We start from the raw sequence: 15,119 nt of genomic DNA on the forward strand, positions 1-15,119 counted from the left end.
CTCCCTCCCGCACCCAAACTCCCTGATGGAACCCGCACGCCGCATGCCCCCTGCACCCCAACCCACTGCTTCATCCTGGAGCCCCTCCCACACTCTGAACCCCTCGGCTGCACCCCCTCATTTCTGGCCCTGCCCTGGAGCCCACATCCCCAGCCCGAGCCCGAGCCCCCTCCCACAGGCCAAGCCCCTGCCCCAGCCTGGTGAAAATGCGCGAGTGAGGGTGGGGGAGAGCCAGCAACAGAGGGAGGGGGGATAGAGGTGTGGGGTCTTGGAGAAGGGGCAGGGCAGGGGCAGGGCCTCAGGCAAGGGTGTTCGGTTTTGTGCAATTAGAAAGTTGCCAATCCTAGTGTAGCTGCACATACCCTACATGCTGCCGCCATGTGCAGCTACACTAGGATTGTGTAGTACAGGGATTGGCAACATTTGGCACGCGGCCCGCCCATTTGGCACGTAAGCCCCCTGGCGGGCCGGGCCGGTTTGTTTACCAACCGCGTCCGCAGGTTCAGCCGATGGTGGCTCCCACTGGCCGCGGTTCACCGCTCCAGGCCAATGGGGGCTGCGGGAAGTGGCGCGGGCTGAGGGATGTGCTGGCCGCTGTGAGCCAAACGTTGCCGGTCCCTGGTGTAGTATGTACATAGCCTAAGATGTGCCCAGTGACACCTAGATCTTTTGCCTAACAAGTTGTAACCAGAGGCGCTGTAGTCTGTTGTGTCTAGATTTGAGCATCTTTGAGGGTGCTATAACCTCTTTCAGCACCTACTGATTTGGAGGAAGATTTTCAAAGGCCCAGTGGGCAGTCATGCAACCGACTCATATTGTGTCTATGAAAATCTCCCCTTTATCCTTTCTGTGTAATTTCATCATGTTCATTACATTTCTTAGTTCTGTCTCCAACTTGCTTTCTTTAAGTCTAATACCCTTGTCACATCTTAAATTATCCTGCATCTTCTATATATGGCCCATAGTCTGATCTCAGATATGCCAGTGCAAATTCAGATTAACTCTACTGGGCTCAAAATAGTTACTCCAGATTTGCACTGGTGTAACTGAAACAAGAATCTGGCCCTATCAATTTATACCATGCTCCTCAGGGACAGGGACTGGGATTTCCACTGTAGGCATTAGGTGTACATACTGTGACTTTAAGAGCAGAGCACATGTTAGAGAGAAGGGGATTGGGCTAGGAAGACCGGTTGGAAGCAGTCCAGAGTCAGCTTCACTAGATACACAACTAGGAGCACACTGCTGTCCTTTGGCTTATGTAATCCTATTTTAGTTCTACTAAAGCCTTACTTATAAGAGACCAGACTGTGCCTCCTTCTTCTAAATCCACAAGCCAACACTTTGTAAGCAAGCCTGGCAACTGACAATCTTCTCCCTCATAAAACAGAGCATTATCTGATGCCTCTATATCCTTGAAGCTGGCACCATGTAAGATGCTCACCTACAGTACAACAGAACGCCTTGTTCCTTATAGTGTTTACACATTCTTTGTTCCATTACTTTTTTGGAGAAAGCTTTCAGTTGCTTGCTGTACCCACTACAGCTGGCACAATCTACTTCTCAGGATACAAATCTTTCCCAGCTGGCCAAAGCGGTGAAGTAAGAGAGTTATAATGAATGAGAAGGGTTGGGTGGGTAGCTGGAGGATTTCCTAACCAGATAAGAATGAATTTATCTTTTTTCCTCAGGTCCACATGACCAGTTTGCAGAGAGATTAATAGTTTCTTTTCTTTTTGCTGCTGTTCAGTATTGTTTTGTTTTGGCCCATTATTGAGGTAGGAACTGAGTGTCAATATTTTCATTCAGCTCTGAATCTGAACTCTCCCAAAGTTCAAGAGAGTTGGTTCTGAGTCATCTTTAAAACAGCCCTTTTGCAGCTTCAGGGACCTCTGGGGAGCAAATCAGAGGAGAGTCAGAATTGCTCAGATATTATGGTGAGGGGGGACACCTCCATAGATTGATAGATCTTATTCTGATCCCATTTACACTTGTGTAAATCAGGAGTAACACTGCTGAAGTCAATGAACGTACACTTAGAGCTGATCAAAAAATGGGAACATTTTTCACAAAACAGTTTGCAAATAATGTGTCCCTGGTTTTCATTTAAAAAAAAAATCAAAATTTGTTGACCAGCTCTAGTTACAGCTGTAGAAGAGTGATGTTTATGACTGGAGCATCACGTCTATGAGCTTGAACAGTGCACTAGGGAAAGAGAGAAAGTACTCAAGAGGCTTGTAGCACACTGCCGCTGATAATATAAGCCCTGAATAACTGTTTTTTAGCCAGACTTTTGTCCTGGCTCCTTACATGTATTGCCACATGATCAGTCTCTCCGTCTTCATAAATCTCAGCTCCCAGCTCAACCTGCCATTTATCATAATACTTGCATAGGATACTGGGCTTACTGTCCTCTACCATTAATAATACCTAGGTAGTTACATAGACCTTTTTATCCAAGCACATTACACAGATATGTATGTATCAATATTCCTTTTTTTTTTTTTTTTTACAGATGGAAAAAGTGAAGAACAGAATGGTTGAGTGACTTGCACAATGTCCCACAGTGAATCACTGGCATGGAATTCATGTCTCCTAACAGCCCCACAGTGACCTCTCCTTTTGACTACACGGTCTGCTGTGTATAAACACAATACAGCTTCCTTGTCGTTTCTAGCTTTCTTCTTCCTTGAGCAGGCCCTGTGCACAGGGGACAATTTCACTCTTGGAGCTCAAGTGGAGCTTAAATATAGCATAGAGTAGAAGGTCTTTTGAATGTTGCTTTTATTTTTCCCCTATGCTAGCATATATCATTGGTAACAAGATCCTATTTTATTTAAAACTTCCCCATTATATCTTTTGCCTACGTCTCCTATAAGCTCTGACCTCCTGACTTGCATTTTACCCACTGCTCTTTGTAAAATACAGAAGGAAGCAAATGGGAAAAAAACAACACATCAAACTAAATGCAGCACAAATCCAGATCTGCTCATGGATCCCTTATAACCTTCCATTCCAAATCAGCTTGGGGCCTTGAATAGCACCTCTTTACATTCATACATCTGCCTATGAATGTATACAGAGTTCATACTGCACCTGGGATATCTGGTGTCTGGAATAGGCCGATCCAGGGGCAGACGGTCACTGAGATAAACATTATACCCATATTTAGTGAATAGATCCTGGGCTGTGGTTTGTTGCTCTTCTGTTAAATGTGCACCCCAGCGCTTGAACAGATGTGAATCTGGAAACAGCTTTCTGTGCACAACCTTCTTTTCCATCTTGTCTTCCTCCTTTGCTTTCTCAGCCTGGTGCATTTCACCCTTTGACTCCTCTGGCAGCTTTATGTCATCTTCTTTCTGTTTCATTCTTTCATTATGAGAGGGCTTTTTCATGGAATTTGCTGCTTAAAAATAAAGTGTGTTTAGGGTCTAATGACAAGAGAGAATAATGTGTAATAAAGATAATGGGCCAGATTCTCCTCACACTGGTTTAAATCAGGAATAAATCAATGCAGTTACAATTACCATGAAACTAGCATGAGAGGAGAATCAGTTTCTAGCTTCTTTATAAAAAGGAATCTGTAAAGGCAGGATTCCAAAAGTTAGTCTTAACAATGTCAATATATTGGTCACATAAGGTGCCACAAGGACTCCTCCTTGTTTTTGCTGATACAGACTAACACAGCTACCCCCTGAAACCATTCTGCTCTCAGTTTCCCTGGTGTAAATAAAGAGAAACTCCACTGGGATCAATGGAGAGATGCAGAAAGAAAACCAGCGTACAAGTGGTATTAGAAACAGGACTCAAGGAGTTCAATAGAGTTTGTGCTGATACACTGAAATAACTAAGATCAGCATCTGGCCTTATCTGAACCATGTTGCTTATGCGATATGGGCTATGAGAATAGTTCTAAGCATAAAGCACAAACGACCTCCCCACCCTATCCCCATTACATGGCTGCTTAATAATATCTCCCTTGCCTAGATAAATTTCTGGGGGAACTGGCAAATTAGGCTGTATCAAAAAGACAGGGGATTCACAGAAACTGTCTATAGGTATATATCTCAGGAATTTATATTTATTTTTGCACTTCGCTAAACAGGAGTGCTATCAGTGTGTGCAGGGTTGTTGTTACATATTAACTTTTTAATATTAACATTTTAACTTTATTTCTCCTGATGATTATTTTATTGGATTGTAAATTCCTGTATTTATTTCAAAAGGAAAATGTCCCTTAAAGACTCGTATGCCGCAGAGCCCTTGTAAGAGATATTTTGCCTTTTGATTTAGAATAACAAAAGCAGTGTCTTTTTCAAATACTGAACCGAACACACCTGTTACTTTTCATAGATATTAAAAGCAATTGGCATAGATATGCAAAGCAGCAGGTGCTCAGGTGAATTGGAGTCATACTCTGTCACTAAGGATGGTGTGGTCATTGGGCTGGGGTACTTATTACTAGAGCTGGAGAAGTAAACCCACATATTCTGAGCCACTTCCGGGGCTTCCTAAGAGACATTTGAAAGGGCTGCTTTCATCTCTGGCTGATCACTGTGCTGTATATCCCTGCTCTATATCCCCTTTCCCTGGTATTCACAAGCCTATCTAACGGCAAAGTCTAGACCAGGGGTTCTCACAACAAACTTTTTGGTGGCCTCAGAGTGCGGCTACCAACTCTTGCTGGTGGCCGCTCTGACAATTTTTCCTAAAATACGCAATTAACTTTAGGGAAAAACAGATAATTTATTTATGTAGTAGGAAGGCAGTGGAAAGTAGAGCTCCCCATTCAGCATACATGGACTTTGCTCCTATTCTTGTTCTCAGAGCGTGTCACAGAGCGGGAGCCCCTCACCCTGTCAGGGAGCTACCAAGCACTGCAACAGCCCAGAGCTGTTAAGCTGTTGAGCAACTGTAAAGAGTGAGTGTGGCCCCACCTGGGGGAAACGCCAACCCATCTCTCTGTCTCTGCCGCCAATGGACCTTGAGTGAAACCCGCCCCGGGGAAGGTGGGTTGGGAACTCACTGGCCGCCTGCAGAATCCCAGACTCCCAGACTCCCCGTGCCATGGCCAGGCAGGAGTGGGGGAGCTGCCCTGGGGAACACCCCAGTGACCAAACGCTGCAGCCACTGACAAGAGTCGCCTCCGGCACTGCGCACACTGGCCCCAAGTGACTCCAGAGGTGCTGCCCAGAGCCCCCAAGGAGGCTGTGCATTCCGCAGGGCGCCGATCCCTGCTGGCTGCATTTGAGAAACGCTGCTCAAGACAACATGTTGATTCTAAAACCATGGCAGCTGGCAGTGCCTTGGCTACACTATCCCTCCCACCATTGCTACCAGTCTGGTGGAACAGAAAAGGCCTAGCGATGATGGGGGAAAAAATCCTAATGACAGCACGGCCTGAAGGCCTGATACTGAAGCACTTATTTGGGTGATTTCAGTGGGACAACTCGCTTTAGTAAGGCTGCAGGACTACACCCATTTGTCACCAGGCCAGGTTTCTCCCTAGCTCCAAAGCCTGTGCTGCCACACTCAATCTTTCACATGGATGTTTATTTCCTTAATGGAGGTTATCAAACAAACAGTCTTCACCAGGGCCGGCCCACAACATTTTGGCACCTGAGGCAGGGAGCTCAAATGACGCCCTCATGCCCCCTCGCTTGGGCCAAAACTTTGAAAGGTCTCAATTCTGCCTTCTTCCTCTTCTACTCCTCTCATGGTACTGCTCTGCTACCTACCCCAATAAAGGAGAACTAACAACTTAAAATGCCTTGTTCAAAAATTTTAAGTAACACTTAACTTTCAAACGCCTGAACAGCAAATGTAACTTTTCTTGTCCACATAGTAAACACTGGCATTTTTATCTGTTTTAATAATCAAAGTGGTGCTTTCCGTGCCTTCTTGGTTGCAAAGATTTGAACTGCTTCCTGAAAGTCCACAGTCTGGGCCAGCTCATGCTCTATTGAGATGGTTGCAAGGCCGACCAGCCTCTCCACAGCTCATTGTGGAGCGTAGATGTGTTTTTATTAACTTCAGCTTGGAGAAGCTGCGTTCTCCACTGGCAACTATTACAGGAAGTGTTAGAAGTATGCGCAGAGCAACAAAAGCATTTGGAAAGAGGGTGGTCATCTCATTTGTGCACATATATTCCAGAACAGCCTTTGGAGTTGATCCTGCTGAAATGTATCTTGAAAGGGCTTTCAGTTCATCACCTAAATCACTCGCATCAATATTGTGCATGTCATCATGTGTCAACACTGTCTCTAGTGCCCTGAATTGCTGGTGTAGGTCTTTTTCAGGTATAGTGAGGAGTTTTGGAATATCATACAACATCCCAAATATACTGCTGTGTTCCTTGAGCTGCATGAAAAGTTCTTCAACTGACTGTATTGCACAATCTAGCACCTGGTTAAAGAATTCAACTTTGAATTGTTTGGGGTCTCTTATGGGATTATCCCGTGCCTCATAATCAAAATGTCTTTTTCTTCTGTGACTCTTGTATTCTTGAATGGGTGGGAAAATAGCTTCAGTGTGAAGTTCCTCTGCCAACTTCTGTGCACTCTTCAGAACATTTTGAAATCCCTCATCTGACCAGTAAGACTGTAGGTATGACTTTGCTTTGTCCAGTTGTTCCATTGCTCCAGATATATCAAGGTCAACACCTTGGAGTCTCTTGCTTACAACATTTATTTCAAACAGTATGTCATGCCACAACACTAAGCCTTACAGAAATTTGAAGTTATGTATGTTTCTGGTGATTCCATTTCCCTCTGCCACTGTTCTCCCACAAACAGTTCCTGTCATAGCATTATCCTCCAGAATGGCAACTATGGCATCATTTATCTTCCCAATTTGGCATTTGATAGGCTTTATCGCCTCCACTCGACTTTACCATCGTGTGGCACTCAGTGGTTTCAGTGTCAGAGAGGATGTTCCCAGATGTTGCTTCAAAATTTGCCATCGATGAGTTGATGCAGAGAAAAATACATAGATGCTTTGAATTACATTAAAAAATTCAGCAGCCTCACTAGAAGCTGATGCTGCATCACTGACCACCAAGTTCAATGAATGAGAACTGCATGGGACAAAAAAAGCTTGAGGGTTTAACTCTCGGATCCATGTCTGCACTCCTCTGTTCTTTCCTCTCATGTTGGCACCATTATCGTAGCCCTCACCTCTCATGTCAGCTATCGCAATTCCCATATCTTCCAGCTTTTTAAGAAGCACATTTATCATACCAGCTCCTATAGTATCATCAATGTCAATAAATTCTAGAAAATGCTCTCTGACAGTCACCATTGCAGGGACATTTTCACTAGGTTCTGTTGTTGTTACAAAACGCACCATTAAAATCATTTGTTCTGTATGGCTGATATCGGGTGTGCAGTCCAGAATAACAGAGTAATATCTTGCTGACTTCAGATCTGCCACAATCTTCTGTTTGACTTTTGTTGCCAGTAACTGTATGATCTCATTTTGAATTGTTTTTCCAAGGTAGTGGTGTGTGTACATTTCTTAGGTGGTGACTCTTCTTAGATGCTCCTGGAGTACAGCATCAAACTCAGCCATCAGCTCCACAATTTTAAGGATGTTTCCATTGTTTGGCACATACAGCTGATCTGAAGTGCCACGCAGTGCTAGGTTTTGGGTAGCAAGCATTCTCACAATGGCAATAAGCCTTTTCAGAACACTTTGCCAGTAAAGAGACTCTGATGCAATCTTCTCTTGGTGCTGATCATCTATGGGGGCCTTAAACCTTAGTCTCATCTCAAGCTCTTTCCACCTATGGAATGCTCTCTGGTGATTTGCTGCCTTCTCATGGCATGCCAGATTTCTAGCCAGATTTTTCCAGCCCTTTGTTCCTGTAGAACCCAATGTGGCTGGAACATTAAACTGGAAGAGTTTGCAACAAAAACAGTATACAGCATTCTGGGTTTTGAGTACATAAGCCATGGCCTCTCCACTTTGTCACCATTGGGGATTTCACGCCAGTAATGTGTTGGATGGAATCTTCTATTTTCATTGTCTTTGGGGAACATGAAGTTTTTCACTTGCTGTGGCCCATGCAGTACAAGGAAGTCCCTCAGGCTACTGCTCAAGTGGATCCACAGTCCTGGATCATCTAGACTTAAGGAACTAAACGCCGCAGCAGCTGTTTCTTGCGCCTCCACCACACTCTTCTCTGATCTACACTTTTCTTCAGGAATGTGCATGGTTACATCCATTTGAGATGGAGATATGGATGCTGCAGTAACTGCCAGGTCACCTGCACTCTGACTAACTGGAAGATCAGACATCTCCTCACCACTCACATCCTCACTGGGGCCGGAAGGCTCACCGTGAACATTTGTGTCTATGTATCGCAGGAGAGCTCCTTCCTGCTTAGATAGAAAAGCTTCCTTTGCTTGCTTTCTTTTTCTGAATGCTGCCCCAGAGGGGCGTTTTCTTCTTTCACTCATGACTGCTGTTCTGTGCCAGCTATAGTGGCTCTCAACACTCAATTGAAGGGGACAAATAAGCAGGCTGATAGCGGGGCCTGAGTGAGGGAAGATATCAGTGTCTTCTGGCTCCTACTACTTCAGTTGACTGCCTGTTCTCCTCAAGTGGGTTCAGGGAAGCAGCAGGAAACAGGAAGCTACCTGAGAAGCTGGTGTTAATCAGTCCAGGCTCCTGGGGGTGCTAGAGAGGTACATAAGAGGCTCCTCCTCCTCTCTCTCCCTGCAGATCCTGCTGCTTTCTGTTATTCCCTCTCACCTTTTCTCCTGCCTGCCTGTTATGTCTCTTGTGCCCTCCTTCCTCCAGCACAGCACTCCGCCATCTCTGTGCATCTAGAGCAGAGAGAATACATATGCACCAGCAGCAGACACAATTTTCTACACTCTGGGTCCTAGTGGTGCCCCCCCACACACACACAGTCTGGCACCTGAGGCGGCCGCCTCAGTTCGCCTCAGGGTAAGGCTAGCCCTGGTCTTCACTCATTTCTTAGCCTCTAGCTTCAGGTCCAGTGGTCTCTGGCACTCTTGCTCCTTGGCAGCTTCCCAGTTTCAGTCAGCTCTGCTCCCTTCTTGGAGCAACACAGCCCCAGGGCTGCTTCCCTGAGCCCTTGGCCCCTTGCAGGGACCCACCACAAAAGCTAGCTCCACTCCAGAGTGGGTTTCTTTCCCCAAGGCACAGCCTGTCTTCATCCCTCTCCCAACAGCCCTTTATAGCAGCCCAGCTCTCTTTAATTGGCTGGATTGGATTCACCTGCTCTGGTTCAGGGGCACTGGGTTTAGTCTATCCACAGGGACCAGCTACCCTGTGACATACCCTCACCCCAGTTTTCCAGGAATAAAAAAATGCATATATTTTCCTTCTTGTGAGGTGGCCTCCCGGGGCTACTCTCACCCCTCGCGGTGCAAAAACACTGTTCTGCCCCAACATTCTGCAACATCATTCATTATACAATATTTCAGGGCCTGAAAGTTTTTTCTTAATCCAACCCAAATATTCCCCTCAGTGGTTTAACATAATACCAACATTTCAACTATCATTTCCCACAAGTCCCATCCAGTCACGGAGTGTTCTCTGAATCCTAGAGGTCCTGCCCCCAAGCACGAACTCTCAGTCCCAGTCACCTTGAATATTACGCAGTGGGGCCAGGGTCACATACCCAGTCTCACTGGGCATGGTTCCTACATAGTCTTATCTCCATCACCTGGACTTTGGAGTCGCTGCGTGAATAGGCTTTTCTGTCTCTGCGCCCAGAGTCTCCACTTCAGTCTCAAGTTCGTGAACCACAGAGAGTAAACGTTCTCTATTCTCCTCAGTGAATTGGAGATCTGTGGCTAGTTGTTCTTTCTTGAACTTGAGATTCTGTAATTTGCTTTCCGCTGACTCCAGCTGTTCTATAAACTCACCAGGCCTTCGCAGGGGAGCTATAAAACAGATCGGTTCTATCTCTTTCCCTGCACTGGAGCCCTGTTTCTTCCCCTGGCTCCCTGTTTAGGACTCTACTTGTTGGAGTAGTCCTGTCTGAATCCCCGCGCTGGCTTGTTTTACAGGTAGTTCAGCCTGGGTCCCCATGGTACCCTGTTGAATTTGGAATTTTGTTTGGGTTCCCACAGTATCCTGTGGGATTTGAGATTTCATTTGGGCCTCCCCAGTGTCCCACCAAACCAGGGACCATGTCTAGGTCTCTACAGCAGCCTGCTGAGCCTGGGACTCGATCTGGGTCTCTCAAGTACCCTGCTGAGTGTTCCTTATCTGGGCCTGGGTCAATTCCTCCTACAGAACCAAGTATTGCTGTTTCTCCTTCTTAACCTCCACCTGAACCCAGGCCAGCGCTTGTTCTAACCTGGCCAGTTGACTGATGATTTTTCCCCATGAGGTGCTTATATTGTCCAACTCTTGTTGGTACTTTCTAAGCTGATCCCTCAGTCATTAGGGAAGGTTGTGACACCCCCCCCCCATCTCCCTTTGCCATCTTGCCTCTAGCCCTCTTATTTATTTTCCTAGACGATCTCGAACCCTCCACGTCCTGGGCTCTTGTTCTAGCCCCGTTGTACAAGAGCTGGGAAATCCACCCGGTCTCACCACTGGACTGTGGACCAAGGCAGACACTTGACCATGCTGTGTGCAGTTGAGCTCTTCGATCCTGAACCTCCAGCTCAACTTCTGTGGTGGGATAGATGCGGTTCTTACCATGGGTATAGGAGATGTGTACTCAGAGGTGCTTGTCCAGGCTACATACCTTCACCTGATCTTCCTGAACCAGCATGCACCCACAACCTGAGTCGACAAGTCCCCAACTACTGTTCTCCCACCCTAACTTCTACTATCTGCAGTGGGGCTCCTGTGGGCCCCTAAATGATTAAGCCCTGTCCAACTCTAAGAGAGTTTTGGAGTGGGAGTGGTCTCCCACTGCATGGTCCCACTCTACTAACAGTTTTACTATGCCTGGACTGGTCACACCTGAAGCAAACCATAGGGCCCCTCTGGTTCCCTCTCACCAGTATTTACAATAAATGGTGGGGCTACCTGAGTCCCTTGTAGATTCTTCATGTCCCTGAGTTTTGGTCACTCAAGGTCTTTCCCCCTTGTGAGTTTTCCCAGGTCATCCTCTAGTGAATTCACCACAGTTTATCATAGTGCCCTGGCCACTTGTCTCCTTTCTCTTAAAAGAAGGCTTCAGTTCATTCCACCGCTTCCCCCACTAAGGCCAGCTCTTTGATCCCCTCGGTAGAACTTTCAGGAATTGCTCTAACATGACTTTCTCCACTGAACTGGTCTCAGGGCAGAGCCACTGTGTCACAAGGTCCCATAATTTCTGGGCCACTACTACCATCACACCCCTTGTGGGAACAGTTCTACCCACAACCTATGTCTATATGCCTCAGGACTCAGCCCTATTCAGTCCAGGATGGCAGCCTTCATCACTGGATAGGAGTTCACCATCTCTTCTCTTACTGCCAGGTAAGCTGCCTGCTCCTCACCCACTAGGAAGGTGCTATGCGGCCACCCCTGTCAACACCTACCAGTCTGCCACCTTTGCCACCCACTCAAACGTTCAGAGGAGGGCCTCAGCATCATCTTCCAGTCCAAGCTTCTCTAGGCCTGGGACCAACCAGCCGCTAGTCCCAACACCAGCTTTGTAACCAGGTGTGGTTCAGCCTAACCTTTTCTGTATTCACTCCTGTTGTTTGGAGTGAACTTCTTGTTACCTCTGTTGTGCAGCAAAAGTGGCCTCCTGCTGTTTCTGTTGGTTTTCCATCAATTGTATCAGCAGGGCCAGGGTCTGCTATTGCTGTCCTGCCACTAACAGGCAGATTACCGCCTCCATCTTTCCCCTTATTCCAGGGCAGGCTGGCAACCCCACTTCTAGTACCATGTGTCACTGGGCCAGGCATCTACCCAGTCCAAAGCATGTGCTGCCACATCCAGTCTTTTACAAGGAGGTTTATTTCCTTAACGGAGGTTAGCAAACAAACAGAAAACCAGTTTTAGCTTATTCCTTAGCCTCTGGCTTCAGGGCGACCCCTCTGGAGATCTCTGGCACTGTTACTCCCAGCAGTTTCCCAGTTTCAGCGGGCTCTGCTCCCTTCTTGGAGCAACAGCCCCAGGGCTGCTTCCCTGAGTCTATGGACCCTTGATCCAGGGACCCACCACAGGAGCTAGCTGCATCCGGTGCGGCTTTCCCTCCCCAGGGCACAATCTGTCTCCATCCATCTCTCTCTTTAATTGACTGGATTGGACTCACCGGCTCTGGTCCAGGGGAGCTGGACTTATTCTATCCACAGGGGCCAGCTACCCTGTGACACTATTCCAAACAAAATCCCTCTCAGAATGAATTCCTGACACAGGGATTTCCTGCATCTTCAGTCATAAAGCCCTGATCTCTTCTTACATAAATATTCCATCCCATTCAAGGTATGTCTGCACTGCAGCCAGGGGGTGTAATTCCCAGCTCAGGCAAACATACACATGCTAAAACAGATTGAGCACTAAAAATAGGTGTAGCGGCCTGAGCAGCAGGAGGGGTTAGCCCCCCAAGTATGTATCTAGGGTTTCAGATGGGATCATACTCAGAGCAGCTCCACTGCTTTGTTTAGCGTGCTAGGTCAATCAGAGCTAGTGCAAGTATGTCTACCCGAGCTGGAAATTACACCTCCAGCTCTAGTGTAGACATACCCTTAGAAGTTTTTTGCCTCATTCTGTATTCTGAGGGTTGAACAATCTTCCCTTCAGCTCTCAGTGCTGCTTTTGAACACAGGTCAGTCAGCAGCTATCACCAATCTCAGAAACCCCCTTTCCCAATAGCACATCTGCCGGGCCTTCTAGCTCAGGGAATGAGAAGAACAAAAACAGGATCTGGTCATGGCTTCCCAAGTTCAAATCCTTTGCTCACAACAACAGCAAAGGCCAGGTGAAATGAGCAAGGGGATTCCCAAGGCCTCTCTTCCTTTCAAAACAGATTCATTTCTCACAATAGATTTCTTACAGCAACAACAAAATCTAAGAAATTATTTTCCCTTGTGATTAATCTGCTGGTGTGATCAGCTCTGCCAAGTGTTTCACATTTGATCTTAATCTCTTCCATCTAACACTGCAAATCTTGCTGTTTCCAACATCTATAGATATGGGCCCCTAAATGATTAAGACCTGTCCCAACTCCAAGAGAGTTTAGGGTGATACCAGCCTAGAAAGCAAAGCAGGTAAGGGCAAGTGGCATTTCCTTGTAGATATGACAGAGAAATCCTCAAATCTTTTCTAAATCAGAATATTGCAGAGAAAATGTGTTCAGACAAATCCCAAGAAACACATACAAACATAAATTACTTCTAAAATGCTACAACAGTACCCATAGGGCAAAAGAATTCAGAGACCTAATTCTAGTGAAGTTAGATGTTCTAAATATGCTGCTGAACAGCAATGTGTTTTACTTACAGATGTTGTGAATATACATCTCCAAATGGTCCAGCCGTTCAATTACTGCATTTTCTTGGCGGAAAGATCGGGGGTGAACTGCTAAGTATCCGTGGCTTTCCTTTTTCAGTTCTTGTATTACATTCTTCACATAAAACACAAGGAAGATATTTGCAGTGGATACAAGAAACAGCACTGTTGGAAAGAGACCTGGTAATCTTCTCAGTGACACCATTCTCTCTCTCTCTAAATATATATCTGTCCTGGTAGTGATTCTTATTCAGTTGCAGAGCCGTGTATGTCGTTGCTGCCCCAAATTAGTTCCAAAAAGACCTCTTTGGAGCAGACATCAAGACTGCTCAGGTGGAGCGATCTCTTTGAACTTGAATGTGTCAGAGAGCAGGCAGCAATTATTTACAGTACCTGGAAGGGATGGGCGTTTTCAGCCTTTTACCTACACTATGTGCTATACAGTTTACCTTTTAATGGGAAGGTACACAGCTCTAACAGACTTGCCTAGTGAATTAAAGGATTTGATTGTTCTCATGTGGCACATGTTGCCGGAGGTCTAATATTGCTGGATGGTTGTCAGAAAAAAACACACACACAATAAATCTGCAAGTGATTCCTTTGCCACTGATCAGGATCATCTGATGAGATTTTTATATGTCTGCATGTGAAACAGAACAGGTGAAGATAGTATCCTGTAGAGTGGGGTCATTGTGTATCCCCTGAGGATTGATGGCTCCAAAGAACTGCAGAAGAGCAAATAGCTTAAGGACCTAGGGAGTTTAACAAAATGGAGTGCACGTCTCAAGACAATCAGGGATGGGGCTGTGCCAGTGAATTTGTCCTGGTTCACTCCACTGTCTGTACAGTGGGAGATCCTCAGACATTATAAGTAGCTGCATTTGGAGCCGCTTACGTTCAGCCAAGAGTTGTGGGTGGTTTCCTCCCTGACTGGAGAACTGGCAAGGATTATAGCGCTGTCCTTGATTTCTATTTGAGAGACAGGTTCATAATTTAATGGTCTTTTTAGACTGGAGGCTGAAACTGGCAGCTCAGGTAGCTGCCAAATGAAGAGATTTTTTCCATTTGTACTCAGAAAGGGAAATTTCACTAGAGCTAGGAAATAAACTGTTTTCCCATCCTGATAACATTTTAAAGATTCACTAGAATTTTAAACTTCACTAGAATTAGGTCTTTTAATTCTTCTGGAGAAGCCTGCTTGAATCACAGCTCAACCCCAAGAAGGAGGGCTGTCAGGACCCAGAACAAGGGGACAAAGTGTGAGAGTCCAAGGACCAGGGGAGGGGAGGGCTCCAGGGAATGGGGCAAGAACATGGATACTGGTGGCCTGGGGAAGCCTGCTTGACTTACAGCACAGCCCTATGGTGGGGGGTTGTGGAATCCCTTAACTAAGAGGAAGGATTTGGAAGTGTGGGGCCAGAAAGAGCTGACCTGTGGAGAAGTTACACACATATGCTCCTGCAAAGTTTTCTCTGTGGACTAGTCTAAGATCTTATAATTAACCAAATGTGTTTTTATCTGTTGATAGAAAGCATCTCCTTGTACCTTTGCATTACTGTTAACACTTCTGCTTTCCCAACTGATGTTAACTCAGTGTAGATATTAATGTTTTCCAGTATGTAGGTATCTTGGCATCCAGCCATCAAAGGCTTATGGTTTCCCTATTGTGACAAACTTTAAGTCTG

General features: G+C 46.0%; 1 protein-coding gene across 2 annotated transcripts in view; it reads right to left on the reverse strand.

Annotated features, from left to right (window-relative positions):
- The window catches only part of GALNT8 (polypeptide N-acetylgalactosaminyltransferase 8), a 40,097-nt gene extending 26,458 nt beyond the window's left edge, over positions 1-13,639 (reverse strand). Inside the window, exons 1-2 of one of the 2 annotated variants that reach the window (XM_065421062.1) lie at positions 13,426-13,639; positions 3,097-3,403 (exon numbers count right to left, since the gene is read on the reverse strand). In XM_065421062.1, coding sequence (XP_065277134.1) covers positions 3,097-3,403; positions 13,426-13,639 — 521 coding nt within the window. Of the gene's footprint in view, positions 1-3,096; positions 3,407-13,425 lie in introns of both variants that reach the window. The other variant, XM_065421055.1, reaches the window with a different exon arrangement.
- Positions 13,640-15,119: the final 1,480 nt, after the last annotated feature.

Source organism: Emys orbicularis, chromosome 1 (genome assembly GCF_028017835.1).
Source record: "Emys orbicularis isolate rEmyOrb1 chromosome 1, rEmyOrb1.hap1, whole genome shotgun sequence".
Lineage (NCBI taxonomy): Eukaryota > Metazoa > Chordata > Testudines > Emydidae > Emys > Emys orbicularis.